This window comes from Micrasema longulum, unplaced genomic scaffold (assembly GCF_059751315.1).
Source record: "Micrasema longulum isolate JH-2025_06_02 unplaced genomic scaffold, ASM5975131v1 h1tg000398l, whole genome shotgun sequence".
NCBI classification, from domain to species: Eukaryota; Metazoa; Arthropoda; class Insecta; order Trichoptera; family Brachycentridae; genus Micrasema; species Micrasema longulum.
This window is the reverse complement of record NW_028277598.1, coordinates 115,999-143,414: the sequence shown is the minus strand read 5'-3', so window position 1 is coordinate 143,414 and position 27,416 is coordinate 115,999. Positions and strand designations below refer to the sequence as shown.

At 31.5% G+C, this 27,416-nt stretch overlaps 1 protein-coding gene across 1 annotated transcript; it reads left to right on the top strand.

Moving 5' to 3' along the window:
• The first annotated feature begins 13,442 nt into the window (after positions 1-13,442).
• LOC148281918 (uncharacterized) lies at positions 13,443-26,953 on the top strand. The gene is made up of 10 exons (XM_088225909.1): positions 13,443-13,461; positions 16,509-17,190; positions 17,270-17,394; positions 17,475-17,568; positions 17,658-17,832; positions 19,433-19,554; positions 19,645-19,747; positions 21,222-21,330; positions 25,010-25,194; positions 26,612-26,953. The coding sequence occupies exons 1-10, from the start codon at positions 13,443-13,445 to the stop codon at positions 26,813-26,815; spliced, it is 1,818 nt and encodes a 605-aa protein (XP_088082035.1). The 3' UTR covers positions 26,816-26,953.
• The last annotated feature ends 463 nt before the right edge of the window (positions 26,954-27,416 follow it).

Genomic DNA, 27,416 nt, shown 5'->3' with positions numbered 1-27,416 from the left:
GATATTATTTCAGTTTCACTTTTTTATGGCTGGCTGCTTTCTGTATAACTACGTTTACTTGTACTACCTTTTTAAATTAATATTCCATGTCAATAATGCCGGAAATCGAACCCGAGACCTCTTGCGTGGTAGATAAACGCGCTTACCATTACACTACGAGGCAGACAACTCTAGAAAAACTCATGCAATTTCTCGATCGATGGTGAACTGAAAAATATTATAAGCATTTCTTTATCTACGAGTAATTGTTCAAACCAGCCAACGACATGTTCTGCAAAGCTCTAGATATCTGTTTTTTTAACCCTTATCTTGGCAGAATAAAAAAACATTTTTTTACACATTTGACGGTTGAAAAGGCTTCAGAATCTCAATATTTTTTTTTGTTTTAATCAAAGTTTTTAATGAATTGTGATAATATAGTTATAAACCAAACACATTTATAACTTTATACAACACTTTTGTACGCAGTAATTTGGAGTTTGCTTCCGTTGTGTGGAGTCCACAACACATAACAAACATGGAAAGTATGGAAAATTTTCAACGAAATTTTTTAAAATACCTAGATTATAAAAACAATTAAACGATTTGTACTTACGTGGCTGTAACCGCTCTGCAGCATCCATGTACTGGGTTGATGCGAAAATTAAGCATGTGGATAATTTATACGATGTTTGAAACAAAATTGATTTTTTACCCTTAAAAATAGACGCACTGTATCTGAATTATGCTATTTACATAAATTATTAAATAATAAAGTAGACTATTTTAACCTACTCTCCAAAATTAATTTTTATGTCCCCTTTCGCATGACAAGAAATAAGTATTTATTCCATCTGCCAGTCTGTAGCACTAACTATGCCCAACACTCTTTCCTCTTTCGTTCTTGCTCTAACTATAATGCTTTTTTGTCATCTATTGATATATTTTACATTCCCCTTAAATTATTTAAAAATAAATTAAAACTTATTATTTTTGGCTGCGATACGATCCCACTTACTTTTTAATGATGCCCACACTTACACACACCTAAACACGTACTCCCACAGTAATACACATCGAGACTTACTCTCATACTAATACACATAAACACACCCTTTTGTTGTAATTTAATTTAATAATATGTAAGATTCTTATTTAGAAACAGACGTCTTAAAACCGTATATGTTTAAAATGTTGTTATATCATTGTCGACTGTTTGTTTCTTTAAAATAAATAAATCGAATCGGGTTGTGGTTCCGTGGCTAGTGTTGCGGACTCACGGATCAGAGGTCCGAGGTTCGAACCCTTCTCTACCCCAACTTGATTTCCATTTTCTAATAGTGAGTTATTTACAACTCGTTGAAAATGGTCACCAAAATTGAAATATTTGGGTAAATTATAAGAACGCTAATGTTTCTTTTTTATTTTTTTATTTTTTTTTTTAAATGTGGTAAAGCAGTATAACTTAATGCTGTTTTATTCGTGTTTTAGTTCACGAAGAAGAATAGAATCATTAAATACCCTATAGGATACATTGCCAAGCAAAGGATTAAATCCACCCACCTCTGTAAATGTTAATTGGCCTAAATCATTCATGGACTAAAGATTGCGCATCTGTAACATAACCTTAAATTAAATATGTAAAACCAAATTATTGCCTCTTAAATTAATCGGTTCTTACTGAATAACGTTCCAACCTACTTAGAGTAATATAATATGCCGATGATCGTAATTATCTCGATTTCAATGAATGCTAATTTCCATTGTGTGAGTAATGAGTTTTGTTTTCATCTGCTAATGATACGCTGTGCGGGTGTAGTTAGTCGGGGATTGATGAATTTACGGTGACAAACAACCTCGCGGTGGAAAGGCCAAGGTTAGTGATGTATTCTAATGTTCGTAGTTTGGTTTAGTGTGTGATCCTCCCAGCATCCGTCTAGCGCGCATACCGGGGGGCCTTCGTCGGGCCTCACGACGAGGATATCCGCGATGCCTTCTTACAAGTTATGACTAAATAGTGATGCGAATGGTCGATTGTGACCGACATGATTCGATTATTTCAGTTGCTCAATCATAACGTTACCTTTATTACCCGACTGACTGATATCGATTAATTAATTAATTACAATATTTGAGTTTGTCCAAATGTTTGTAGACAAAAGACTGGATTTCACCCCCTTGGGAGTCATTAAGATTTTTTTTAAGACCAAATTTTATTTAGTCAGATTAATCTCTTCACAACAATAAAGGTTTCTTTAGCTCTTTTAACTTCACTAAAATAACAAATGGAATAAAATAAGAAATATGGATGTTCAAACATAGGCAAATTGGTGAATATTACACAGTGTGTAAAGTGGACACTTAAATCAGCCTATGACAGGTCATAAGCCCTGTAAATGCCTAGACTTTCATATTCCCTTATTTAAGTTATTCTCCATCCCTGTTGTAATTTGGTAATCTTAATGACTCCCGAGGCGGTGAAATCCAGTCTTCTGTCTACAAACATTTGGACAAACTCAAATATTGTAATACAAACCAACAGGTCCAAGAAGAAGTTTAAAAATTGGAATTTTTTTCCAGGCGTTGCCTAGTATGTGAAATTATTCAATCAGATAAATCTCTTCACAACCATAAAGGTTTCAGCTCTTTAACCTCACTAAAATTAACAAATGGAAAAAAATAAGAAATATGGATGTTTAAACATAGGCAAAATGGTAAATTTTACATCGTGTGTAAAGTGGCCACTTAAACCAGAAAATGACAGGTCATAAGCCCTGTAAATGCCTAGACTTCCATATTCCCTTATTTACGGTATTCTCCATCCCTGTTGTAATTTGGTAATTAATTAATTCATTTACGTACACATATTGCTAGTTCTATTAAAGTATCTTTGTCAATTTGCTTTTTTTTTCCATGTACGTATTGAAATATTCACATTTTATTTGTTGTTTTAAAAAAATGTCATTTAGCAATAAGACCGCCGGTGTGTAAATACAATTGTACAAAAAGACAAATAAATATAAATAACTTACCGTCGACGTATAACAAACAGACACGATATTGCCTTACCAACTGTTCCTTAGTTTTAATTTTTGTGTTACTCATTACCATAGCAATGACAATTCGCTCAGTGTATTATTTATTTACTTTAAAATTGTATAAAATGAAAATCTTATAAAATATTACTAATTCTATAAATTGGATTGTATTTACGAATGAACCGACATAAGTATGTTATGTTTTTGTAGTTATAGTGTATTTAAATCATATTCTCATTACACACGACAGCATTTTTCTGCGTAGTATCACGTCTTATATCGATTAAGGTTTGCTAAGAGCGAAGGCGAGGAGAGCAATTACCCACGAATTGAAATGGCATTTTTGTAATTTTTTTAACTATAAGTCTTTGATTATTTTAAAAGCACGACAATTGGTTAGAAAAACAGCGTTACAAATATTGTGGATCAAACACATATATGTATTGTATATTTTTCGGTTGTTTGAATGTATTTATGTTGTGAAAATCCAATGTATATTAATATATATTATAGGCTAAGCTTTTGTGTGATTTTTTAAATGTAATAGTTTTTTTTGTGTTTGTTACAATTACTGTAAAAATAATAACATAAGAAAAGTTATACAAAACAAATGATTTTTCATGTAAAACAATCCTCCATAGAAAAGGTTTCCCTAGTGCAGACACTCTTAAATTACTTTTGTATAAGAACTATTTTATATGGTAAAAAAAATAAATTAAAAATTGGAAGATGGCAGAACGGTAAGAAAACGAATAGGTTTATATCATCATCAATCCCATTCCACAGCTAATGGTGCATAGGGCACTGCGCTGATATACAAATCGCAGCGTGTCACGATCATTTTTGTAACATGAAGGCAAGATGATCAGTCTTATGTTTTAGGTGCCAGTCCAGGGACTGTGAAATATTCAAGTGTAAAACACATTTTTTCAAATAAATATTTCATGTCAACCATGTCGGGAATCGAGCCTGAGACCTCTAGCACGGTAGACAAATGCATAATTCGATAACCGTGTCAAAGTACGCAATCGATAAACAGAAGAAGAAGGTGGTAAAATATTTATATATTAATTTTACACGAATCTCGATTTTTTTTTATTTTGAGTAAAAAATTATTCCCTTAAATGAATACAGTAAACATATAATCCATATTACTTTACTAGGGCTTTTTAAAAAAATATTCGTTTCAATCTCGAAGAAACTGGGAAAAAAAATTTTTTTATGACAATTATAGTCAATCAGTAGAAAAAACGAGCAGGTAGGAATATAATATATAAAATATTCTCGATCCCCATCTGATATCATATATTTTTTTATTCATATTTCATTTTCAAACGGTTGGCGGTTATATTTACATATAAGTTATTAATTTAAAAAATACTTGGTATACTTTCACTTATTTATTTTGACCTATTAGCGCTTTCGCCCTCTAATGGGCATCTTCAGACTGGTGAATATTATACAGTGTATAGATAATTTATATAAAACTAAATATTATCTTAAATGTAGGTACATTTAAAAATAAGTTGAAAAATATACAATATGCAATATTTCAATGGAACAGTGTGAGACAAATTATTGAAACATGTGTTGGCCGGTGGACTTAAAGATAATATTCTATTATGAAAAATGTTTATTATTTTATTACAATGTACAGGGTTCAACTAAGGGGGCTAATAAGGATGAGTTTTTTAAATTCTATCTGCTGATTTATTATTTATTTCTAAAAATTCCAATCTATCTAACTTTTGACCTTTATGTTCTACACGTAAACAATGGAATTCCTTCAATAATTGTCAATAAATAATTTAAAAAATAATTTTATTATGTATTGTGATAACTAGTTATTGATGGTGTGTTAACTACAATGAATTTTTTGAGCATCGCTATTCGATAAATACTTGCAACACGTAACTTCCCTATTATGCGGGGATCATCTTCAGACAACTGTGCATTGTACATTCTCAGATAGATGTACATCTTAATATGCCGTGTAATAGAATGCCCTTGGAATTCGATATTTATAATTAGACTATCCGCACCTTGAATACTCTTCAGTGTATAGTGTAAGTAGAATGCGGTTTGGAAAAATTATAAAGAATGACGATGGCAGAATATTATTGAAATGTCACTACGTACCTATATTTCTATAAATAAAAGAAAAGTGGATTTAAACATGTATAACCTAAATTCAATCGTGTTATTTTTGTTCAAATTCTCTCATAATTATAAAAAACACATATTGAGCGTAAATGTAATGTTTTACACATGAAATAATAATCAAATATGATGTTGATTTGCATATTATTTTATTGTTAAGGTAAGTCAACATTAACACTATTAAAAACGCTTTATTTATAAAAAGAGTATGCTCCTCATAAAACAATAACTTAAGTAGGTTATGATAAATCTTTCTAACAAAAATAAAAAATATTTATATTAAAGACGTTATAAGAGCATTTTTTCCCTTTTAATATGAAAATCGAACACTGATTTGAGTCTACTGAATACTTTATTTTATTTTTACAGTACAAAAACAAAAATTTATTTTACAATTGTTTCGCCTTGTTAAGACATTTTTAAACGAATCTCCAACAAGGCGAAATGAATGTCAGAGATTTTTTTGTTTTATATTGTAAAAATAAAATATACTTATTAATATACTAAAATCAAATTAAATCACATCAATAAATGAAAACGCCCTGAAAATGTAGTTTTAATTATTCATGATTACAAGCACACGCTTGATAAATGAGCATTTCTTTATTTTCATAAAAAAAGCAACTACGAGATATAGTGAAATCACAAAAAGAACGTAACACGTTTTGTAATGAATTAAAGATGTTAGAAAAATAATGAATAAGGGACGTTACGTAATTCCATTTTTACCGTGAATAGGTAAATAAAAATAAAAATGTTTTTTCACAGAATTGGAGGGCCTTTTTAAGGAAATATAAGAGTTCGGGCATTTACTGGGTTTATGACCTGTCATTTGTTAGTTTTCACTATTCTGCCATGTTCCAACATATATATTTTTAAATAATATGTATTGTGAAATTACGCTCTCTGTATGTATGGCTTCAAAATATGTTCTTAGCTTATTATTTAATATAAGTAAAACAAACTGTATTACGCTTCGAGTACGGAACCAGCCAAAACAACCAAAAATGTGTCATTTATTGATGTTTTCCTAGTTCTTTAAATCTTGTTTTTTAAAAGCTACCTAGACATAGATAATCCTAAGAACAGATTGATTAAAAGTGAACGCATTTCGAAATGGAAGAATGGTGATTTGTTTCTCTGTGCATTTCATGTTTTTGCTTGAAGCATGTTCATTGCAAATCGGTTTATGGGAAAGTCTCAAATGTCGATAGAGCGTAGACCATCTTCTGCTAGATTCATCGTTATGTGACCTTTTGAAAGGTGAGAATCAGCTCGGCTTAAATATTGCAGTTGTATTACAAAAATACTTCAAAATATTGAATAATATCAAAATATCAATTAAAATTGGGTATTAAAGATTACTTAATAAAGCGGAAAAACTAATTGTGCTGTAATTTGGCAGAGTATTCATGATTTTATTCAATATTTCTACTTTTTATTTATTTTTTATTTTTTTTATTTATTTTTCTTTTTTAAATTCTAAACAATTTTTTTTTTTTTAAGTTACCGCCAAACTGCAGAAGCAGTTTTTTTGCAGGGATTTCTCTCTTTAAACATTTTTGTAATCATTTTTTTTTTTTTTTTACAGACTAAACTTAGAATTTAAGAAAAAGATTTTTAAAACTAATTTTACTTTGTTTTTATTAATTTCACTATTTTTTATTTCGTCCGGGAGTCTCTTTACTATGCGAGGGAGTACTTACACAATGTATTAATTTTTCCTTTTATTCAAACTCAACAAATTTCGTTCGAGCTAACTCTCTCCTTTTCTATTCCCGGGTCATGTTACAAGGCTAGAGCTAGTCGTACAGTGGCCACTGCCGCGTCGATTCCATTAAATAAATTAACATTGTGGCCATTTTGTATCTCAGATACTACACGATCATAAAGATAGTATCTTTCCCAAAAAAAACGTACCGAGGTCTCCCACTAACACGACAACTGAACACTAAACAAAAATTGAATGCGTTGCCAAATATGTTGGGTTAACAAGACTAAAAGACTCACGCAATATGAATGCAAATAATGTTGTCATTGTGTATCTCTATAACAGTGCGTTTTTTTTTCAATGGTTGTTATGTGGATAAAGACATCGAGAATGAAGAGTAATGTAAATCGTTTTTGTTTTAGATTTTTTTTTCTTCATTTTTTAAAGATATATTTGCGTTTTTAAGATTTAACCCAATATTTTGATGTTGGGATTATTTTTTCGAGTCGTAAATAACATTTTTAGATAATAAGAAACAAATATTGTGGTAGAGCTTGATTCGAACCTCGGACTTTCTTATCCGGAGTCCATGGCACTACCCACGGGACCACAATCCGTTCCACTATCACTTCTCTTTTGTACTTCATTTTATTAGAAGACGTAAGATTTATTGAGCCTTGTATCCGGATGAAGATTTTTTATTATTAAAAAAAAATATATTTCCTTTCTTATTATTTAAGCAAATATTTAAATTTTGTTCTGCATTTTCAACGAGTTGTAAATGATTCGCTTAGATTCGGCAGAGTAGTGTTCGAACATCGGACCTTAGATTCATGAGTCCGTGACACTAGCCACTAGAATTTACTTACATAAGAATCATGAAATTCAATGAACAGTATGTAGAGTCTTACTATGTGCTGTATTTGTTTAGCAGACTTTTATCATAACTTTTGTATTTTACGTATGTATATTTTGAAATATTATCTAATACCAATTAACACTTTTAAGAAACGAGTCTTAAACATACATCACATTACTTCCTAGGCTGTGAGAGTATATTTACGCTATAACTTTTTACCGGGATCGGGTGAAATACACCAAAAAATAAAAACATCTGCGTAGTTAAATTTTTTAAAGAAACAAAATTAAGAAAAAGTACGCAAAATAAAAACGAACGTAACGTCATTAGTTCGTTGTCAAGTTGTACATTTAAATAAATAAGGTACCCATATTATAATATTGAAGTAAAATTAAATAAATAAAATATACGTTTCGTTTTGGGTCACCTTTATGAGTTTCCAGAAGAGTAAATTGAATTTTTAAACTTGTTCCGCATGTAAGAAAATTCTGAAGCACCGGATGTCAAGTTTTACAGTGCATTATCACCTTCCAGGTCTGCACCCTAATGTAGTTTCCGAACTATGATCAGTAAATAATATCCGGTGTGCTCGATGCAGCCTTTTTGACATCCGGGATACGTAGATACATTTACTGGGACCTTATCACGGAACATTGTTAAAGTGACATAAAGGAATTTCATAAACGCTTTAAAAAAGCAATACAAACGATAAGTAGTTTGACAAAATATGCTATTCCGTAGTTAATCGAAATACTCTTTGGGATCTTAAAACAGTTACCTTGAAAAGCGAGTACAGAAGTCTGGACATTTTTAGAGCCAACTTCAGAAGGTAATCTTCAAAAATGGTCAAGTCCACTTTTGTTGAAATTGAGTTAATGTGACTTTTAGTTTCTAATGTTTCTATATTGAAGCATAACAGTGCGGGACATGACCAAATTTGAAATTAAGCGTTTTAAAAACGTTTAATTTTTTTGCAAACAGATGTGATATTGATACGTTTGAAGCTCGTTTTTGGACTTGACCATTTTTGAAGATTACCTCCTGACTTGTCATTAGGTGTTTTGATATATGAGTCGTCTATTTTCAATATCAGTCATCTGCATCATAAAAGATAATTTACGAACTTCAAAGAAATACTAGGTCATACCAATCCCCGACCCTTTGAAACAATTATTTAGTTGCTTTATAAATTTTGGAAATAGACGACTCAGTATAAATTCCCACAATGTGTAGATATTTGGTATCATTTTTAATTCTACCGCACTTATCTTTTCCGTCTGTTATTTTTATGAAATATAGAGTCAATTAATATTGTTTAAACATAAACTTTTCATTTTCATTGTTGATTCAGCAATTTCAAAGGTTTTCTTTATTTATCGCTAGAATAACGTTCCGTAATAAGGTCCTCGTTCCACCTTCCGAACCGTGCAAAGGAGAGGAAATAGCATTATACTTCATTTTTCGAACGGAAATTGAACGACGCGAAGCTCAAACTTCATATTTGTAAAATGCATGAAGCACTCTAGTACTTACTGAAAGGGAAAAGCCCTTTCATACCTTTTTGGATTCTTTCAGAAGAGCGTTGATTTTTTATTTCATAACTTTATAACAACTAACTAAAACTCGGCCCTATTATCTTTTATTAAAAAAAAAACGATTGCGTCATCGAAAACTAATAATTAAGATTATTCCAATCTTTGAAAAAGAACGATCTTTTGTAAAATAAAAACAAGAAACTGCTAGCTGCTATAGAAGGCATTTACTTTGTCAAAATTCTGCAGTTGGCTACTATTTGTTTACTGATGTGATCTTTTAAAGTGCTTATAAATAGTACTTCGATTCAAATTTGAACAAAGCCAAAATAATTGCGTATTCAATAAATGAGTTTCACTAAATATTAAAAACTACGTATTAATATTTGTGAATTTTGATAAAATCTGTTGTTTCAGAGCATCGATCAATAAAATAATTTTATTTCGCTGGATAAGGAGATTGGAAACCAAAAGTACGGCAGTTACAAATTTTTTACGCTTTGTGGCTTTTCTAATTACTATTATGGTTCGCCCTTCGATCGGATCTCGTTAAATTTTGCAACTTATAATAATTTGTACCTTTCGAACATGGTTGGGATAGGTCCTATCCATCAGCAGTCTCGCAATAGTCGTGTTGCAATGATGCTCGCTGCAGATCGAGTAAGGCTTTTTAACCTAGTTTTTGTACTTATTTTTCTTCCACTTAAAAATTCATAATTTAGTGGTATTACGCTCAAATTAGGTAAAGTAATGAGTGGTTCATAATGTTTCTAAGGGCAAGATCAATGTAGTCGCATCATTTTTCAACGTCGGTGCGGTTTAGATATTTTCATGTGAAACTCCGCCTTCTTCATTTTTAACCGAATAGCAACAAACGCCTTAAATTTATAGTTTCAAAATAACTCATTTTTTGTGTTGTATGTCACAAGATGTAAGGTTATTTTGTTGGTCAATTTAATAAACTGCCTCTAGGGATAACTTTTTGTGCAACTTAGAACCTGTGTACTTTTCTACTAATGTTTTCTAATTTCTTTAAATCGAACACTATTATTTGTATAAAATGTTTCTTTTTAATTCACTGTTATGCTTTAATAGTACACAAATAAGAGACTTAACCAAACATTTCTATTTGTTATTAAATCGTTCCTTGTCCCATATTTTATAACTTTCATTTTTCGCGTCATCGTAAAAAATATTACAATATGTATTTTTTCAAATTAATTTTATGGCTCAAATTGATTTCCTATCATGCCATAGATTTATACCAAATTCGAAAGAAAACGGACATTTGTTTTAAAAATAATGTTTTTACAAGAACTTGAAAATAAATATATATGTTTTTTGATAATGATTCAGGTGAGAGGCATTTTCCATTAATTATAAATAACTGTATATCGATTAAGGCAAATGCTTGTAGACCACTACTGGAATTTAATCCTCTTAGAATTTTATATATTGTAAGTTCATCAGAAATATTAGGCAAAATGGGAAAAACCTTGGTTAGGAAATGGGAATCAAGAGAACCAATCAGTAGTAGAGTGAACCTCATACTTGTGATTTGGAACCCTCAACACTACCACAACCCGTATTATGTGTTTAAAAATAAAAATCATAAATTTAGAGTTCGAACTCACGAATCAAGGGTCCGAGGTTCGAACCCCACTCTCCCCCGTCTCGATTCTCATTTTCTTACAGTGAATTATTTATAACTCATTGAAAATGCCCCCTAAATTTAATATTTAAGTAAAAAAATGCAGATATATCTCAATAAAAAAAACACTTAAAACAATTTTTCATAAAATAAGAAATAACAACTTTTGTAGACAACATCTCAGAAAACTCAAAACGAAACTCATTATACATACGGTAAAAACACAATATTAATTTATGTTGAAACTTGCAATAGATTTAACAAGCTAATGTGTTGATGAACTAGATAGGTAATATTACTTATAATGGGTACAAAATGGCGGCAATTGATTGATCAAGAGAGCGCTTTATGAGAAAGGTTTAACCTTTTGACAAAAAACGAAGTCGAGACACACTATCCTATATTCAAATTGTATCTTCACATTATAATAACATTCTATCAAAATATATTGCGAGATGCTTCAAAATGGCTGGTTGAAGAATGTTGAGATTGAATAATAATATACAATAACGGCATAATAGGTAGGTACCTTTTTATATGTATATTGTTTGCAAAAAACCTACGTAATATTATTTTGATGTAATAGGAAATTGACCATAATATTAGGTATTATGTTTTTTTATTTTTTGTTGTTGATTTTTCCGTCTCGTGATGTAATAATGGTTAGCGTGTTGGGCTACCATGCATGAGGTCCAATGTTCGGTTCCTGGGAAGATTGACTTGAAATAGTTTTTTGAATTGTAAATATTTCAAAAAGTTACCTCATCTAAATCGTAAGACTAATCATGTAGCGAGAAGCGATCGGTAGAGACTCTTATCAACTATTAATTCATGAACTTATGAAATTGCTCTATATATGTACTTATGGATAAAATTTTATATTTTCTTAGCAACTAACCACGCCTATTCTACACAAACCATTCAAGTCTATTCGTTCAAGAATTTTAAGGAAACAGCACGATAAAGGAATAATTGTTCTGCATAAAAATTCAAGAGAAAAATCCTAACCATGTAAGGTGTAAGGGTTTTTTACATTTTGACTAATAATGCTAATTTGAATAACCTTGTATACCTTTCGTCACTATACGCCAATTTCCCAAAGTTATCGGCAACCGAGCCCAGGACCTCGAGAATGGTAGGCGAACCCCTCAACCACTACATAACGTGGCGACCTTAACTTAACTGGATTGTTTTTCAAGACTACCTGAGAGCAATCATCGAGTCGATAACTTCAGGTTTTATTTTAAACACGAACACAGAAAAATACTGTATTTAAGTGCTGAGGTTTTTTTTATATTGAAACGAGTTCTTTATTTACTGAAAAGCCCCATGGGCGTAATCTAGATAGTATAAAAATATATTTCAAACTCTCCATTGCAAAAGATTGAAAACATTACCTAACTACGATGTTTTAAAAGTGCGTACACGAATAGGAAAAATAACACTGGGACCTTATGTTGGACCCATTCGTCTTTAGAATCGTACGCGACTTCCGTAATTTGACGAGCCACAGCATTCTCGAACCACCCAAACGAATGAAATCGATTGAAAACCAATCGACTTTATCTCGAGTGCCCCAAAGCATTCGACATTGACAATCGAATGCGACATCGGAACTTCAGCTGCCAAACTTCCTTCGTGTAAAACGCTCATTCATGTTTGAATGACGAGTATTTTTTACAGAATTTTAACTTAAATTGACTACCTATACTGATAAATGTTTCGATGTTGGTGCATCGTAATGTGCAACAAATATAACTGTACTTGTTTTCAATTGCATATCAAATTAAATTTCACTAGAAACATGAGTTTTTAAATTATTTTATCGATTGTCAATGTCATAATACATATTTGAGAGAAACATCAAATTTCATCACATTTTAAAATCCATTAAATTAATGTGAAATATTCCGGTAAAGTTCGGTAAAGACGAGTAATAATTATAAATGCTGAATTTCTAAGTATTTTTTTTTTTTTAAATATATTCCATATGAGCCATGGATAAATACGTATTTGTTAGTGTTGTCACTTCTACATTCGTCTTTATAATTAAATCGTTGAAGGGTTTTCAAGAATAGCGTTATGACAAAGCAATCAAACGACCACTGTCGAGATTGACACGATATTGGAGTGGGTGACAAAATGTCACATGTTTTTTATTATTATCTTGCCAGCATAAGGCCTACTAATAAAGCGGACTAATTTTGACGAATATGTCCCTTCAATTAAAATGCATGTTTGGGAAAACGTGTACTATATTTATGTACAAAATGATTTTTTGTTGTGTTGGGGTCTGGTTTTTTTAAATTTATAAAGTTTCATGGCATAATTATAGCATAATATGAGCTTGATGATAAAAAAGCTATACAGATCAAGTTGTGTTATCAGTTTTGTTGCTGATTTGAGCTCGTGCGTATCTCGAGAGTCTCTCTGTAACGTCCAATAATAGTTGGCTAGCAAAGAATGTTCTCCATGTTCCTCGGTATCGCTTCCGCTCTGCCTCAATATCTTAATGCAGACGCTCTCCGTGCGCGTCATCTTCCAAGTTTTTCGGGAAGAAATCAAGATGATAATGTATAAAGTGGATTTTTAAGGATTATAACATTCCTTTATTGTATGAGCATTTCGGACACAAAACTGATATTGTCTTCGCTTTTATGGTTTCCGAGGAAGTTTTTGACTAGGAATCTGAAAAAAAATAATCCATCAAAAACCTGACATGCTAGATTTTGTTGACGTTTCTGAAATCAGTTTAAAATTTTATATCGGAATCAGCTGATTTCATTAAATGTTAACCAGTGTAATAAGAATCAAAATATGCTAAGTGCGTGTTCAAGCTTGTTATAAAATTAATTATCATTTTTAAATTGCAGAAATATAGTATAATCTATTAACCACCTTCTTCTAATTTAAATTCAATGAAATGCATTATCAGAACATGCTATTTCATTGTTATAGAGGAAGGTCTGTGATTTAAAAAAAAATATTTTATCTCTTAATATACCATAAATCTAAGACAGTTGAAAAAAAAATATTTTTCATGTGTCGTATTATCATCCCTATGATTTTTAAAAGTTTTGAATTTTGATGTTACATCCCCTGTGAGGTCACGGGGTTAAGTCGGTGAGTTTTCCTGCCATTTAAAAGGGAAGCCCGCACATGTCAAAACACGATGAACATAAAAATTGTGGCTACCATATCACAACATATAACAACAGTCACTGTTCACCTGAATATGTGACGTTTCAAAGTAGTTCATTGTTATTATTTTCTTCATGCATTTTCGAAAAACTTGCCATACAATAGATGCTCTATTTTTACCGCGTTTGAGAAAATATTTTTTTATGTAAAATTTGCCGTAGCGCTGAACTTCCTGATTAGGTCTGACATCTTTGTTCATTTGAGATATTATAAAAGTGTAAAATATTTGAACATCACGCTATTGTTTCATAGATGGCGCTAATAAAAAAATATTTTATTACACTATTTATACACGTCAAGTAAATAGGACTAACATGACCTTGCCAAAAACATCCAGATTGAAAGCAACAGTTGCCTTTTGAACATTGACATATAATACGTAGACATACCCATAAATAAAAATATAAATGAAAATAAAAATTAGTGAGACGAAAACGTATCCATAGTTACAAAGTACTGTTTATTTACTCAGGGCTACATTCAACGAGTATGCATATACCACACAAAATGGAAGGATACCCACTTTTGGCAAATAAAAAACTTTGTATTTTAACGTTAACAATCAACATTCATTTCGCTGGATCTTAATCAGGTTCTTTTCTTAAATTCCTTATAATTTCGACCCATCTATTTTTTTCAACTGGATTCTTAGGAACGAAAAGATAATATTTACTCACATCTATTTTATTATAAAAACGTATTCCTATCAGTTCCTATCAATTACTATCAATTCCTATCGTATTCCTGTGCAACTAATAATAGCTTCGCAATTGCGCCGCTAGGGGTAGTTTTACGTTTACAAAAAATAATATTTAGACTTAAATATTATTTGTTTTAAACCTTGCTAATCACTCGTTAACAAATGAAAAGATACACAATTTGTTTCAAAATGTTTATCCAAAAGGTTTTTGCACGTTTTCATGACACAAGTAGGCATTTTAAATTTGATTCTAAACGTCACCATCCGCGGTCGAAGAACGACTAAATGCGTGTTGGGCATGACTGAGCGTTTGGGCGTTAAGTGTGTGAGAGTAAAATGTCATTATTTTTTAGGGCTCAGGGCATGTCATATGTAGATGCATTTAAACAATAATAAAACAAACAAAAAAATACCAAAAAATAGAAAAAAATACAAAAAAATACTTAAATTTGTTGCAACAGAGAGGGAAAACATTTTTGAGAAGGAAATATGGGAGTCTAGGCAATAACAGGGCTTATGAACAGTCATTGGCTAGTTTAAAGCCCCGTTAATGCCTAGACTCCCATATTCCCTTCTCAAAAATGTTTCCTCTCTGTTGCAACAAATTGTAATGTGAACTACTCCTGAGGGAGAAAATCCAGCCAGTCTGCAAGCATTTGGACATATTTAAAACATTGTTGTATAAAAAAATTATTAAAAAAAACTTCAAGACCAAGACTAGATAGTAGATAGGTTAAATTTTAGTTTTAAACAGGATTTTATGATTGCTTTGTTCATTAATTAATTTAATTATTATGCGGATAGTAACAAGATATTAGCAGATACAAATTATAAAAAAATAATTTAGTCATTGTCCCGGTGCCTGCATATTATTATAGTATTCAGATACGTAGCATACAGCATAACAACTTATTTTCATTTCAACAACGCAACAAATATTTATGTCACGAAACATCACATTGTTTCTGTAATATTCGGAATATAATTTGAACATTTACGTATTTACAAAACAAAACGTAATATCATGTCAAACAACTGTTTTCTATGAATACCGACATTTTTAATGATGTAAACAAACATCTTAAAACAGGTCTGGTAACATCAGTTGAGTAGTTTTCTATAACAGTGTTTTTCAACTTGTGGGTTGCGACCCCTGGAGGGTCGCGAAACCTTGCTAGGACGGTCGCGGACCCAAGCATGGCAATTACTCGAACAAGCCTAAAGCCGGTCTTGAGGGGCGGGAGGGAGGGGTCACCAGCTTTTTTTCTACTCGAGTTGATGTCGCGTTTTCAAAAAGGTTAAAAAACACTGTTTTTGATTATTTAGTCTACTAACGTAGTATAAACTCTAAAACCATTGAATGCATAATTCAACATCAAATTATACTACTTAGAAGTTCATTTATTATGCACTTAGCAAATACTGTAACTCGTATGACTGTATTTACAGCCAATACCGGGTAAACTGCATATTTAATGCATAATAATGTGTCCAAATAAAACGAGTATCGTTTGTTTACGATACAAGTGTATTAAAAAACTATTGGGCAAATCTTTGACTAGAAATAAAAAGGCGATATGAAATTAAATTATATTCTACAAAGGAACGTCAAGACTGACACACGTTCAAAACTTGTAAAGTGATTTTAAAAAAAATAATCACAAATGATTTCAGAAGCTTTGTGTTTTCTCATTAATTTAATTATTAACGAGTATTTATTAAATTCATATTGCGTTACTTTTATAACAGAAGTTAACAGTACTGATTTTCTCACTAATGTCAGTAACATTCCTTTTTTATATTATTATTCTTCACCAATCGATGAAAAAACCTTGCAACACATGATTCTTAAATCTTTAGATATGGGTTGTTCTGATTTTGTTATAAACGCAAATAATCCAGATCTTTCGGTGAATATACTTGAAGAAAATATCCACGTAACAAATCAACGAAGAGGAAATAGAAAATTGATATTTATTCCACTCGAGGAAAATATGCAATCAAGGGAGAAATTAATCCAACTTCTCAGTTTACCAGCTGTCGAATTCATTCCAGATATTTTGTTAATTCTTCCCGTAGTTACTGAAGACGAAAATGCATCATTTGAATTAGCCACCCAAAAATATGTGGGAGAGAGTGATAATAATCAATTGACCATACTAGATAAATGGAACTTTGGAAGTAAAAACTTTGAGAACAAAGCAAATTTATTCCCAGATAAAATTTCCAATATGAAAGGAAGAAAAGTTAAAATGGCAACGTTCGACTATAAACCTTATTCCATATTAAAATTTGACGAAAATAATGATATTATTGATCTTGATGGAACTGAAATGAGAACTGCGTTGGAGTTTTGCAAGTAAACTATTATTTTATTTTGAAATATTAAATATCTGCACCTAAACAGTTGAATGTTAATGATACCATTATTATTTAAGATGGAGTAATTGTACCATTGAAATAATTAGAGACGATGTTCATGAGTGGGGAGAAATATGGGATAATAGAACAGGAAATGGAATAATTGGAAATATTGTTACAGACAAGGCTGATCTTGGTTATGGTAAGAATCTTGCGTTAACGTTGTCAATATTATCATTGACCAAATAACTTCTCAAATAAGTGAGTTCGTTGATTTTTCAGGTGCTCTATACTCTTGGTACCACGAATATCAGTTTTTAGATTTGTCTATGCCAGTTGTTAGGACTGGTATTACATGTATAGCTCCGTCACCCAGGTATGAATAAAGCTTTTCTTTAAATCTTAAGCTTTTATTGATTGTGATGAATATATAGATACCAATATAATATTGTTTGTTGTGTTTAGGTTGATGGCAAGTTGGCTGCTTCCAGTATTACCATTCAACGCCATTATGTGGTTGAGCGTTTTTGTTGCTGTAATATATTCTTCGGCTGCTGTGTTCATAACAGCAAATTCTGGCATGAATCATTTTTCCATTGTAGAGTCGGTTTTGGGTGTAGTCGGCATCTTAGTACAGCAGGTAAATAAGAAAAAAAAGATGGAGAATTTCAAAACTAAAGTGAACTTTGATAAAACTCAATGTTATTTAAGTTGGTAGATACTAGGACCTAGTTACATTGTTCCCAAATTTTTCTCTCGATCTAACCCGATCCGATCAATCTATTTGAGTTTATTTTTTTATTTCTTTAAGTATGCATTGCCATGATTTGTTTGGTGGAATATCGATAAATGAAAATTAAATTGAAATTTGAATGGGTTTACGTGAAATTGTCTTCCCAAACCCGCGATCCTCCATTTGTAAAACCAAATTTTACCGGCTAGACTACGATGCCAGAACAGAACAGGTCCAAATGGGCTCGAAGTCAATTACACCAATCGCAGAAATAAATTCAGAGAAAAAATATTTAAAATAAAAACACCGGTCCTTACACCATGTGAATTTAATAACAGTAACATTATAAATAAGTTAAATTTTCTACCTGATTCAATAATCCATTAGATAAACAACTTAAGCTATTCTGTAGAAAATATTTACTAAATTATTGATGCGAATGAAATCTTGGATGAATAAAAAATGGCGACGCGTTGAACTCGTAGTTTTGTTTAGAAGCGATCATCTTGGCTGATTGTTTCAGTAATCCGGAGTGTTTCATCTAAAACCAGGGGTCATCTGGTTAAATTTGTCATTAGGTCCAGTTGATTGATGCATAGGTACATAAAAAGCCATAAACACATCGCCCGTAAAGATCTTCCGAGCAAGACAGCATTTTGACGAACATGACAGTTCTTGATGCGTTCCATTCCAAGATCCATTTTCGTTTCTTTTTTAATATGGTGCGGTTATTAATTTATTGATTACATCATCATCTTAACCCCTGATCCATTCACATTGAATCAATTAGAATACAAAACTTGATACTGGCCCTGGGACATTATTCACCTCATCAAGATATATTTGATAAATGATATATATATATAAGATACTATGTAATAAAAAGGGGACTCTGTGGATTTCAATCAAATGTTAATATGGGATGTCTAGAGACATTGGATCGGCATGAAGTAAAGTAATTTAAAGCATTTACACATTGTGTAGTCCCTTTGGCCGAAGAGAGCTACCCGTGACTCATTTTTCTCGCGTTTTGACACGGAAGAAGGCTTAGAGAAAACGTCACTAGGCAGATGCGTTTGCCATAGACGAAATCAGAATGATGGGTGGCAATTTATTATTTTCTGTGACGAGTAACAAAAGTTACCCATTACAGTATGTAATAGATACCTATTAAATGCCATAACAATAATATCATTGGCTCTGTCTAATAAACTGGGATTAGTTTTAGCTTCGAAAAAATTCAAAGTAAATAATCGTATCGTAAATGTGCAACTTGTTCAATCAATTTTAACGGATCCTCAAGTGTAATATAACTTTCAACTGTTTGAATGTAACCGATTTAAAGATGCGATAATGACGCATCGGAGGGGGCGAAACATCAAAAAGTATGAAGGAAGTTATGTAGATAGAAATAAGTAATTTCCCCTAGTCTTTTCAGATCTAGGAACGAATGCTGTAAACCAACGCGCTGCATCTACATTTTATCACAAATTTGTTTCATTTTTAGCCTCCATCAATCAAAAATCCACCACCATCACTGAGAATAGTTTTAAACTTGCTATTCTTATTTAGTCTGATGCTGAGCAACACATACTCCAGTGGATTAGCAAGCAGTATTACAGTTCCGATGTAAGAAAAAAGCCTTTTTTTAAAAATATTTTTCTGGTTTCAGATTACAGATTTTTTTTGGTTTTATCTGATTTGTATTTTTTATTTCAGATATGAACCTCCTATAAACTCTGTTCAGGATTTGGTTGAAAGTAAACTGGATTGGGGAGCAACACATGATGCTTGGATTTTCTCTATTTTGCTATCTACCGAGGTAGATTCAGTCATTTTGATAATAACTTCTTGTTCTTTATATTTATCTATGTATATTTATATATATATACATAATAGTCGTATAGAATTATTTATACAATTGGTTAATTGAGTAGTAAAAGTATGCATACATATTTTTTGTTTTTGCTGGTGAGTCATCTAAATTGCCTAACTAGAGATAGCTTTCCCGTTCAAAAACAATGTATTTTTGAAGTTTTTTTTGTCATAAATATAATCAGACTGTTCAATTTGAAGATACCCATTAGAGGGTGAAATCGCTTATTGGTCAAACAAATAAGTGAAAGTGTACCAAATGTTTTTAATCAATAACTTACATGTTAATATAAGTTATTAAATCATTAAATAATAAATATACTACAAATACCTAAATTCTGTGTCATTATCAGTAAAACTCTGACCCCCGACCGATACAGATAAAAAATGCAATTACACCTTCCTCAGCCTGGCAATCCCACCACACTTCTAATTATCTTGAAAAAGCTAATTTATTCTTGGGCCTTTATAGTATTGCTGCCTTTGAGCCAAAGTATTAACTTCTCTCTGTAGAATCAGATCGTTACGAGAGTGTCTAATATTATGACTATGGCAAATCGTCGCGTATTTTTCCCTGTTGAGATGCGTAACCGCTACTGACCTCACGATATACTGTTGAAGGATATCTAGCACTTGAAATTCTTTAAAATATAAATCACTTGAATATCGGTATGTTTTTTTAATATAACTCTTATCACTGATTTTTGAGTTGTAGCTGCTGATCCATACTCGTTTTAGTGCAGCTTCCTCAGCCAATCATACCATACGTCAGTATTGAATTTACCAATCCATTATACAATGGTTTTATTTCTTTTATCCTTAGTACATTTTTAAATGTACGAAAAAAATATTCATACGTTTTATTTATTGGAAATTTCTTCAGTTTGAGGGTTCCAACTCATGAACTGATTTATTTTTAACCCCAAATATTTTACACTAGTGAAGTTTTCCACTATTATACATTTGAAATTTACACTATCTACCTAATCATTAAATTTTAATTCATATCCGGAGTTCATACTCCATTGAAATATATATAAATACGAATTATACATAATCTTCGAAAACTTAAAAATCTTCTTCATTTCAAACAAAATAATGCATGAAATCCTATAAGGCGCATTTTCCCATAAAAGTAAAAAACTAAATTGTTTTATTTTAGCTTATTTTTAAATGGATTGTTACGTACCTATAAATAAATCTTGTTACCTAAAGAAAAATTCTAACAAAATTCTATAAAAAGATTTACCTCTTATGAAACACTTCCAATTAAAATATAGCAAAAGGAATGTTAAAGAAGTATGCATTCTGAATTGTTTAAAAATAAATATTTTTTGAATCGTGAATTGTTTTAAAATAAATATTTTTTTACTTTTGAAATAATTGAAAATGTTTGAAGATGATTTGAACATTCTTTTCAGACAAAAATGGTCAAGCTTGTAAAGAAATTTAAAAAGCTGCCCTTTGAACTTTTGAAATCTAAAGGAAAAACGAGAGATTTTGCATATAGCATTGAAAGGCTTCCAGCAGGTAATTTTCTATTTATATATATTTGTACGTCAGTGGTATCGAATCAAATGCGCCATTTGTTGTTTTTTTCAGGAGAAGGAAAAGACGATTCCGAGGAAGAAATTTTTTTTAAATTTTTTTGTTAACTACATGACCTGCATTATACATCCTTTGACCGATATCATTACACTCACTGCCATGGACGCGGCTTCAGCTCTGCTTGACGCACCTATCCCTGCAGATGACATAGCTTGTGATTGTTTTCATTATAAACAGATTAGATGCATTATTAATTCCATTAATTTCGTCGTCACCCCCTATCTCCTCATTAGAAATTGAAAAAATCATCACGAATTTTGATCTAAATATATATCTGGTATTGATCGAATTCATCCTGCGCTTGTAAAAAGGTGCCGGTGTTTAGCCCTATTTGAACTCCTAACTATGTTCAATATTTGCCTTTCTGAAGGTATCTTTTCAGATTGCTGGAAAACGGGATTGATGAAAATTATTCCTAAGTACTGCGATCAGCTAAATGCTGATCCTAAAGCGTATAGACTAATCGCTCTTCTGCCTGTTCTGGGAAAAATACTGGAACGACTTATATGTAACAGACTTGAGTTTCACTTAAATGCAACTCAACCAATAAGTGCTTAGCAATTTGGGTTTAGAGCCAATATTCCTACTAAAAATGCAATTATTTTGATTGGCAGTTTTGTTAAAAACACAACCAAAAAATATGTCCTCATTATATTAAAATGTATCAGGTGCCTTCGATCATAATCGGTGGCTGATGATTCTATTCAAGCTACGACTTCGACAAATACCTGCAAACTTATTTAAAATTGTAATAAACCATTTTTGAAATCGAAACGTTATTTATCCCAGTGGTAGTACACTTTTATCACGTAAGATTTTATTTGGCTGTCCTCAAGGCTCTGTTTTGAGACCACTTCAGTTAAATGTATTATTTTATGATTTTCTCGATCTTTTCCTTTTTTCATCACGCAGCTAATGCATAAAATAAAGTAGACGATTGTGGTATTCGAAACAAATCAATTTTCACTTCTGAAAAAACTAAATGTTTACTGAAAAAACAGAGATGAAGAACATTTAAGAGAAGGTAATATAGAATTCTAGGTATCTACAGGGCTTATGACCTGTCAATGGCTGGTTTAAGTGGTCACTTTACACACTGTGTAACATTCACCATTCTGCCTATATTTGAACATCTATATTCCTTCAATTCTTTCATCTGTTGATGTTTGTGAAGTTAAAGAGCAAATATAGGCAGAATGGTGAATGTTACACAGTGTATAAAGTGGCCACTTAAACCAGCCATTGACAGGTCATAAGCCCTGTCGATGCCTAGACTTCTATATTACCTTCTCTTAAATGTTCTTCATCGCTGTTGTAAAATGTTAATATAAACAGCTCCCCAGAGAGTTGAATCCAGTCTTTGTTTACAAAAATTTGGACAAACTCAAAATATTGTTGATGAATTTTTACTATTGAAAGGCAATCTTGTGTGGCTTCTTTTTATCAAATTCCCGGGCACTTCAATTCAAGCTACAAATTTGGTTTCAAACCTCGGTGTTATTCTTGAAAGAAATTTGTCTAATTATTATTATTAATTTTTTTTTTTTTTTTCACCACAACAGGCCAGGAGGCCCAATTACAGTGGTGAATTACATCACAGAATACCCAGGCTTGAGAAAAATCACATTTAATTTTTGTGTTCTCACCGGGAATCGAACCCGGAACCATCCGTGTGTGAGTCAAGCGTCTTGACCACTACACCACGGAGGCCGCCATATATATATATAGCCGCCATATATACGGAGGCCGCCTTATACTTCCCATGCTAGGAAAGCTGTGAATTTAGGAAAGATGGCTTTTCACTAAGTTGCACTCTTGGCCAGAGCTAGCTGAAGGTTGTTTTTTAAAACATCAACAGACTATTATAAATTCATTTTCTTAGGCATCGTGTGCTATGCAGCTGGCTGTTGGGCACACCGATGTGAGTTGCAATATTTTAGGCGAATTATTTCAAGCGAACAAAGGCAATCTCTTCTGGTTCTTGCTAGAGCATATAAGACATGCTCGATCTGGAATTCCAGTGACGATCCGCGAATTTCCACTTTAAAAAAAACGTTATTCTGTTATTAGTGGCGTCCGCCTATTCCCAACTGAAGGAATGTCTCAATCGAATATAAAAAAATATATTTAACTGCTTTTCTTAATGCCTGGCAATCGTGATAGGAATCATCCCCTTCAGGGAGGGTTGCCATTCTTTTATTTTCTTTCAATCGGTCAGCTCTTAAAAATTTCTTGGGTTATTCCCGATCACTGAACTATGCAGTTTTTTTATGTCATGGTAAATTAAATGTCAAATTATTTGTTTTTAATATTCTTGATTCCCCTTCGTGCTGCTGTGAATATCTTAATCAGTCTTCTGAACATATCCTGTAGTCTTATTCCTTTCCCCCACTCTATGAATACCCAATGGAGCTTTTTGCTACTATCCGTAGCCCTGTTATAGGTCCTGTCGGATATACAAATCTGGCGGCTTCCAAAAAAAATTTCCGCTAATTGTTCATGTCATACATTTATTATAAAATCTGTATTTTTACCTGATTCTAAAATCCATTTTAAATACTAGTTAAACTATTTCCGGTTGAAAAAAATACTAAATTACTGATATAACCTAAATCTTGCACCAACGAAAAGAATAGCGACGCTTTGAAATTGGAGTCTTGAAAAATGTAATCTTGTCCGGTTGTTAGAATGATCTGGAGTATTCTATTAAAGTCATGGGTCATATGGTTGAACTTGTCATCAATATTGCATGGTAATTCTTAAGTTTTGCAACCTCAAAAGATGAAAATACTAACGAGTTTGCGAACATTTTTTTTTTTTTTTACAGAAACAAACAATGATATAACAACATTAAAAAGATACGGCATAAAGACAGACCAGCGAAGTTTCTAAATAAAAATCATGCATATTCAATTGTGGTTCAACAAAAGGGTGTGTTTGTGTGTATTTGTATGAGAGTAAGTGTAGAGGTGTGTTTGTGTATATTTGTATGGGAGTAAGTGTTCAGGTGTGTGTAAGCGTGAGCATCATGAAATAGCAAATGGAAGCGTATCGCAGCCAGAAAGAGTGAGCCTTAATTTATTTTTAAATAAATTAAGAGGCATATTAAATAAATCAATAGGCAAAATAAAGCATTAAAGTTTAAGAAGGAGTAAATATATATTTTTATTGTGCATAGTTAGTGCTACAGACTGGCAGATGGAATAAATACTTATTTCTTGTCACGCGAAAGGGGACATTAATATTTATTTTGGAGAGTAGGTTAAAAGAGGCTACTTTATTATTTAATAATTTATATACATAGCATAATTCAGATATAGTGCGTTTATTTTCATAGGTAACAAATCAATTTTGTTTCAAACATCGTATAATTTATCCACATGCTTAATTTTTGCATCAACCCAGTACATGGATGCTGCAGAGCGGCTTGAAATGAGCTATTGTCATAAGGAAATACTAACTACTATGCACAGATGCATAATAAATTATGTTTACACATGCACACGCATGTACGAGTACACACATATGCGCACACTCATGTGCATGTTTATTTGACAATACGTTTACCTACTTAAATGTTTCGTATCAATACAATTTTCAGGATATTTTGCCATAGGAGAATATATCTCTGAGGATGCTATACCGTATCTTCAGCTCATGCAGCAGGATATTTACTGGGAACAGTGTGTTGTGATGGCTAGGAAAAGTTCACCGTTCACTGCGAGACTAAACAAACTCCTGGGGAGACTTCACGAATCCGGTTTATTACTAGCCTGGGAGACACAGGTAAAAATTGTATTTTGATTTAGCAACAGAGACTATGAAATTATTGGGGAAAGAAAAATGAAAATCTGGCTACAAGAATTTGTCATTAACTGATATATGTGTTCACTTTACGCATTGCAAAATATTCACCTTTCTGCTTATGATTAGGACTTTAACATGTCTTTAGAAATGTACATCTTTCAAACAGTACGTCATTTCACGAGCGCCTTGTATCAAATTACGAAATAAAAATTTCTTCCAGCAAAAAGGCTAAATACCTAGTAATACGTGTTTTTTCCGTTATTTAGTGTTTCTCGCAAAACTTACCCCATTGCATTATACATAATTATACAAAATCAATAATGATTTAATGAAACTTTAAAATTTGTTAATATAACACACAATTAGACTGAGTTAGATAAGCTCTCCGTGATGTAATGGATAAAACGCTCGACTCAAACACGGAAGGTTCCTGGTTCGATTCCCGGAGAGAACACAAAAATGTTATTTTTCAAGCTAGGGTAATCACCCCTTTAGTTAAGCCTTCTGGCCTGTTGTGGTACAAATAAGTTATATAAATATGTATGAATAAGTACACTGGACTCTATTTTAACATGGTCGATACGAGAGTAGCGCCTTTACTATATTTGTATGTACATATTTTTTTATGATTATATCTTTTATTATGTTTTTTTTTGCTACGTATTTTAATATGTTTTTTTTAAATATGTTTTTTGCTATACATATACATTTTTTCAACTATGCCTTTTGCTATTTTTCTTACTATGAATTTGGTTTTACAACGTATTTTATTGGGTTTTTAAATAGCTTTTTTGCCATGTATTTTTAACATGACTTTTCCTTTGATTATTACTATGTATTTTGGTTTTATTACGTATTTTAGTGGGTTTGAAATATATTTCACTATTTCATTTTCATTTCATCACATTTTTCACTATGCATTTCACATTGTTTTTCATTATATTTTTACTCTGTCTACTACCTTCATTAATTTTTTCTATGAATTAATAACTGTTTTTTATATATATTTTTACTGCCTTAGAACGGGGTAAATAACCCTAGTTAGGCAGTCAAGGCAACTTTGTACAAATGAATTTAAATGTTTATGATACGATAATTAATAAATAATATAAAGTTTAAGTATTGGCAACCTCCGTGATATAGTGGCTAAAACATTCGTGAGGATTTCCGAGTTTGATTTCCGGTAAGATCACAATAATATAAACTTTTCTGTATTGTAATTCAACAGTGTGATTGGGCCCCCTGGCCAGTTAACGCCCCAAAAATACAAAATGCGTTAATTTATAATATTTTGTTATATTTCGCGGTTTGAATAAAATAAAAATGTACCTACTTATATCAAACTTACAAGATTTTCTCAAATATTATTAATTATGTTTTTTTAATTATTTTATAGGTGGTTTTAAATTATTCTAACTACGCCGTCCAACTTGGAGTCCGGTTGTCTTTGGGGCACAGAACCGACGCAAAGAGGCCTCAGGCCTTAAACTCCCGCCACATAAAGGGCCCCATTATAATGTGGGCGTTGGGGGCCCTGGCGTCTACCCTGGTTTTCTTCGTGGAGTCTGTGTGGCCGAAAACTAAAAATAAAGCAATATAAAAAATGTATTTATATTTTGAGCATCTATAAGAACATATATTCTAAATCCTTGTAAAGAAATTGATACCGTATTTTTATTTGTACCCTCCATAGATTTTATCTACACATATGTTTATTATTTATATTTTTTAAATAATTTTACCGTTTGTATTTTTTTTGTTATTTAAATGTTATCCTAAAAATATTGATAATTAAAAGTAAAATAAATAAACTATTGTAAAACGTCACTCCCTATTAGGTCTTGATTAATATAAAAATTGTATAATATTGTTTACTTAATTTGTTCTCTGAATAAAAATGTTTAACAAATAAATATGTATAAATATTTATATATTTTATTATCTCAACAAACACCAATAAACTATTTGGAAATATATAATTTGGGTATTAGGCTTATGTTCTGAATGAATTATGTTTATTTAACAGATGGAAGAATTAAAATAATAAGAATGTTGAATAAAAAATAAACAACAAAGGCCAGACTTCAGGCAACTTCCAAAGTTAAATTTATCTTTTTTTTATTGAAGGATTGGCCTGGGGCATTGGTTTACATTTCATTTTCATAGAATAAATATTTCCAAAATTAAATCATAAAATCTGG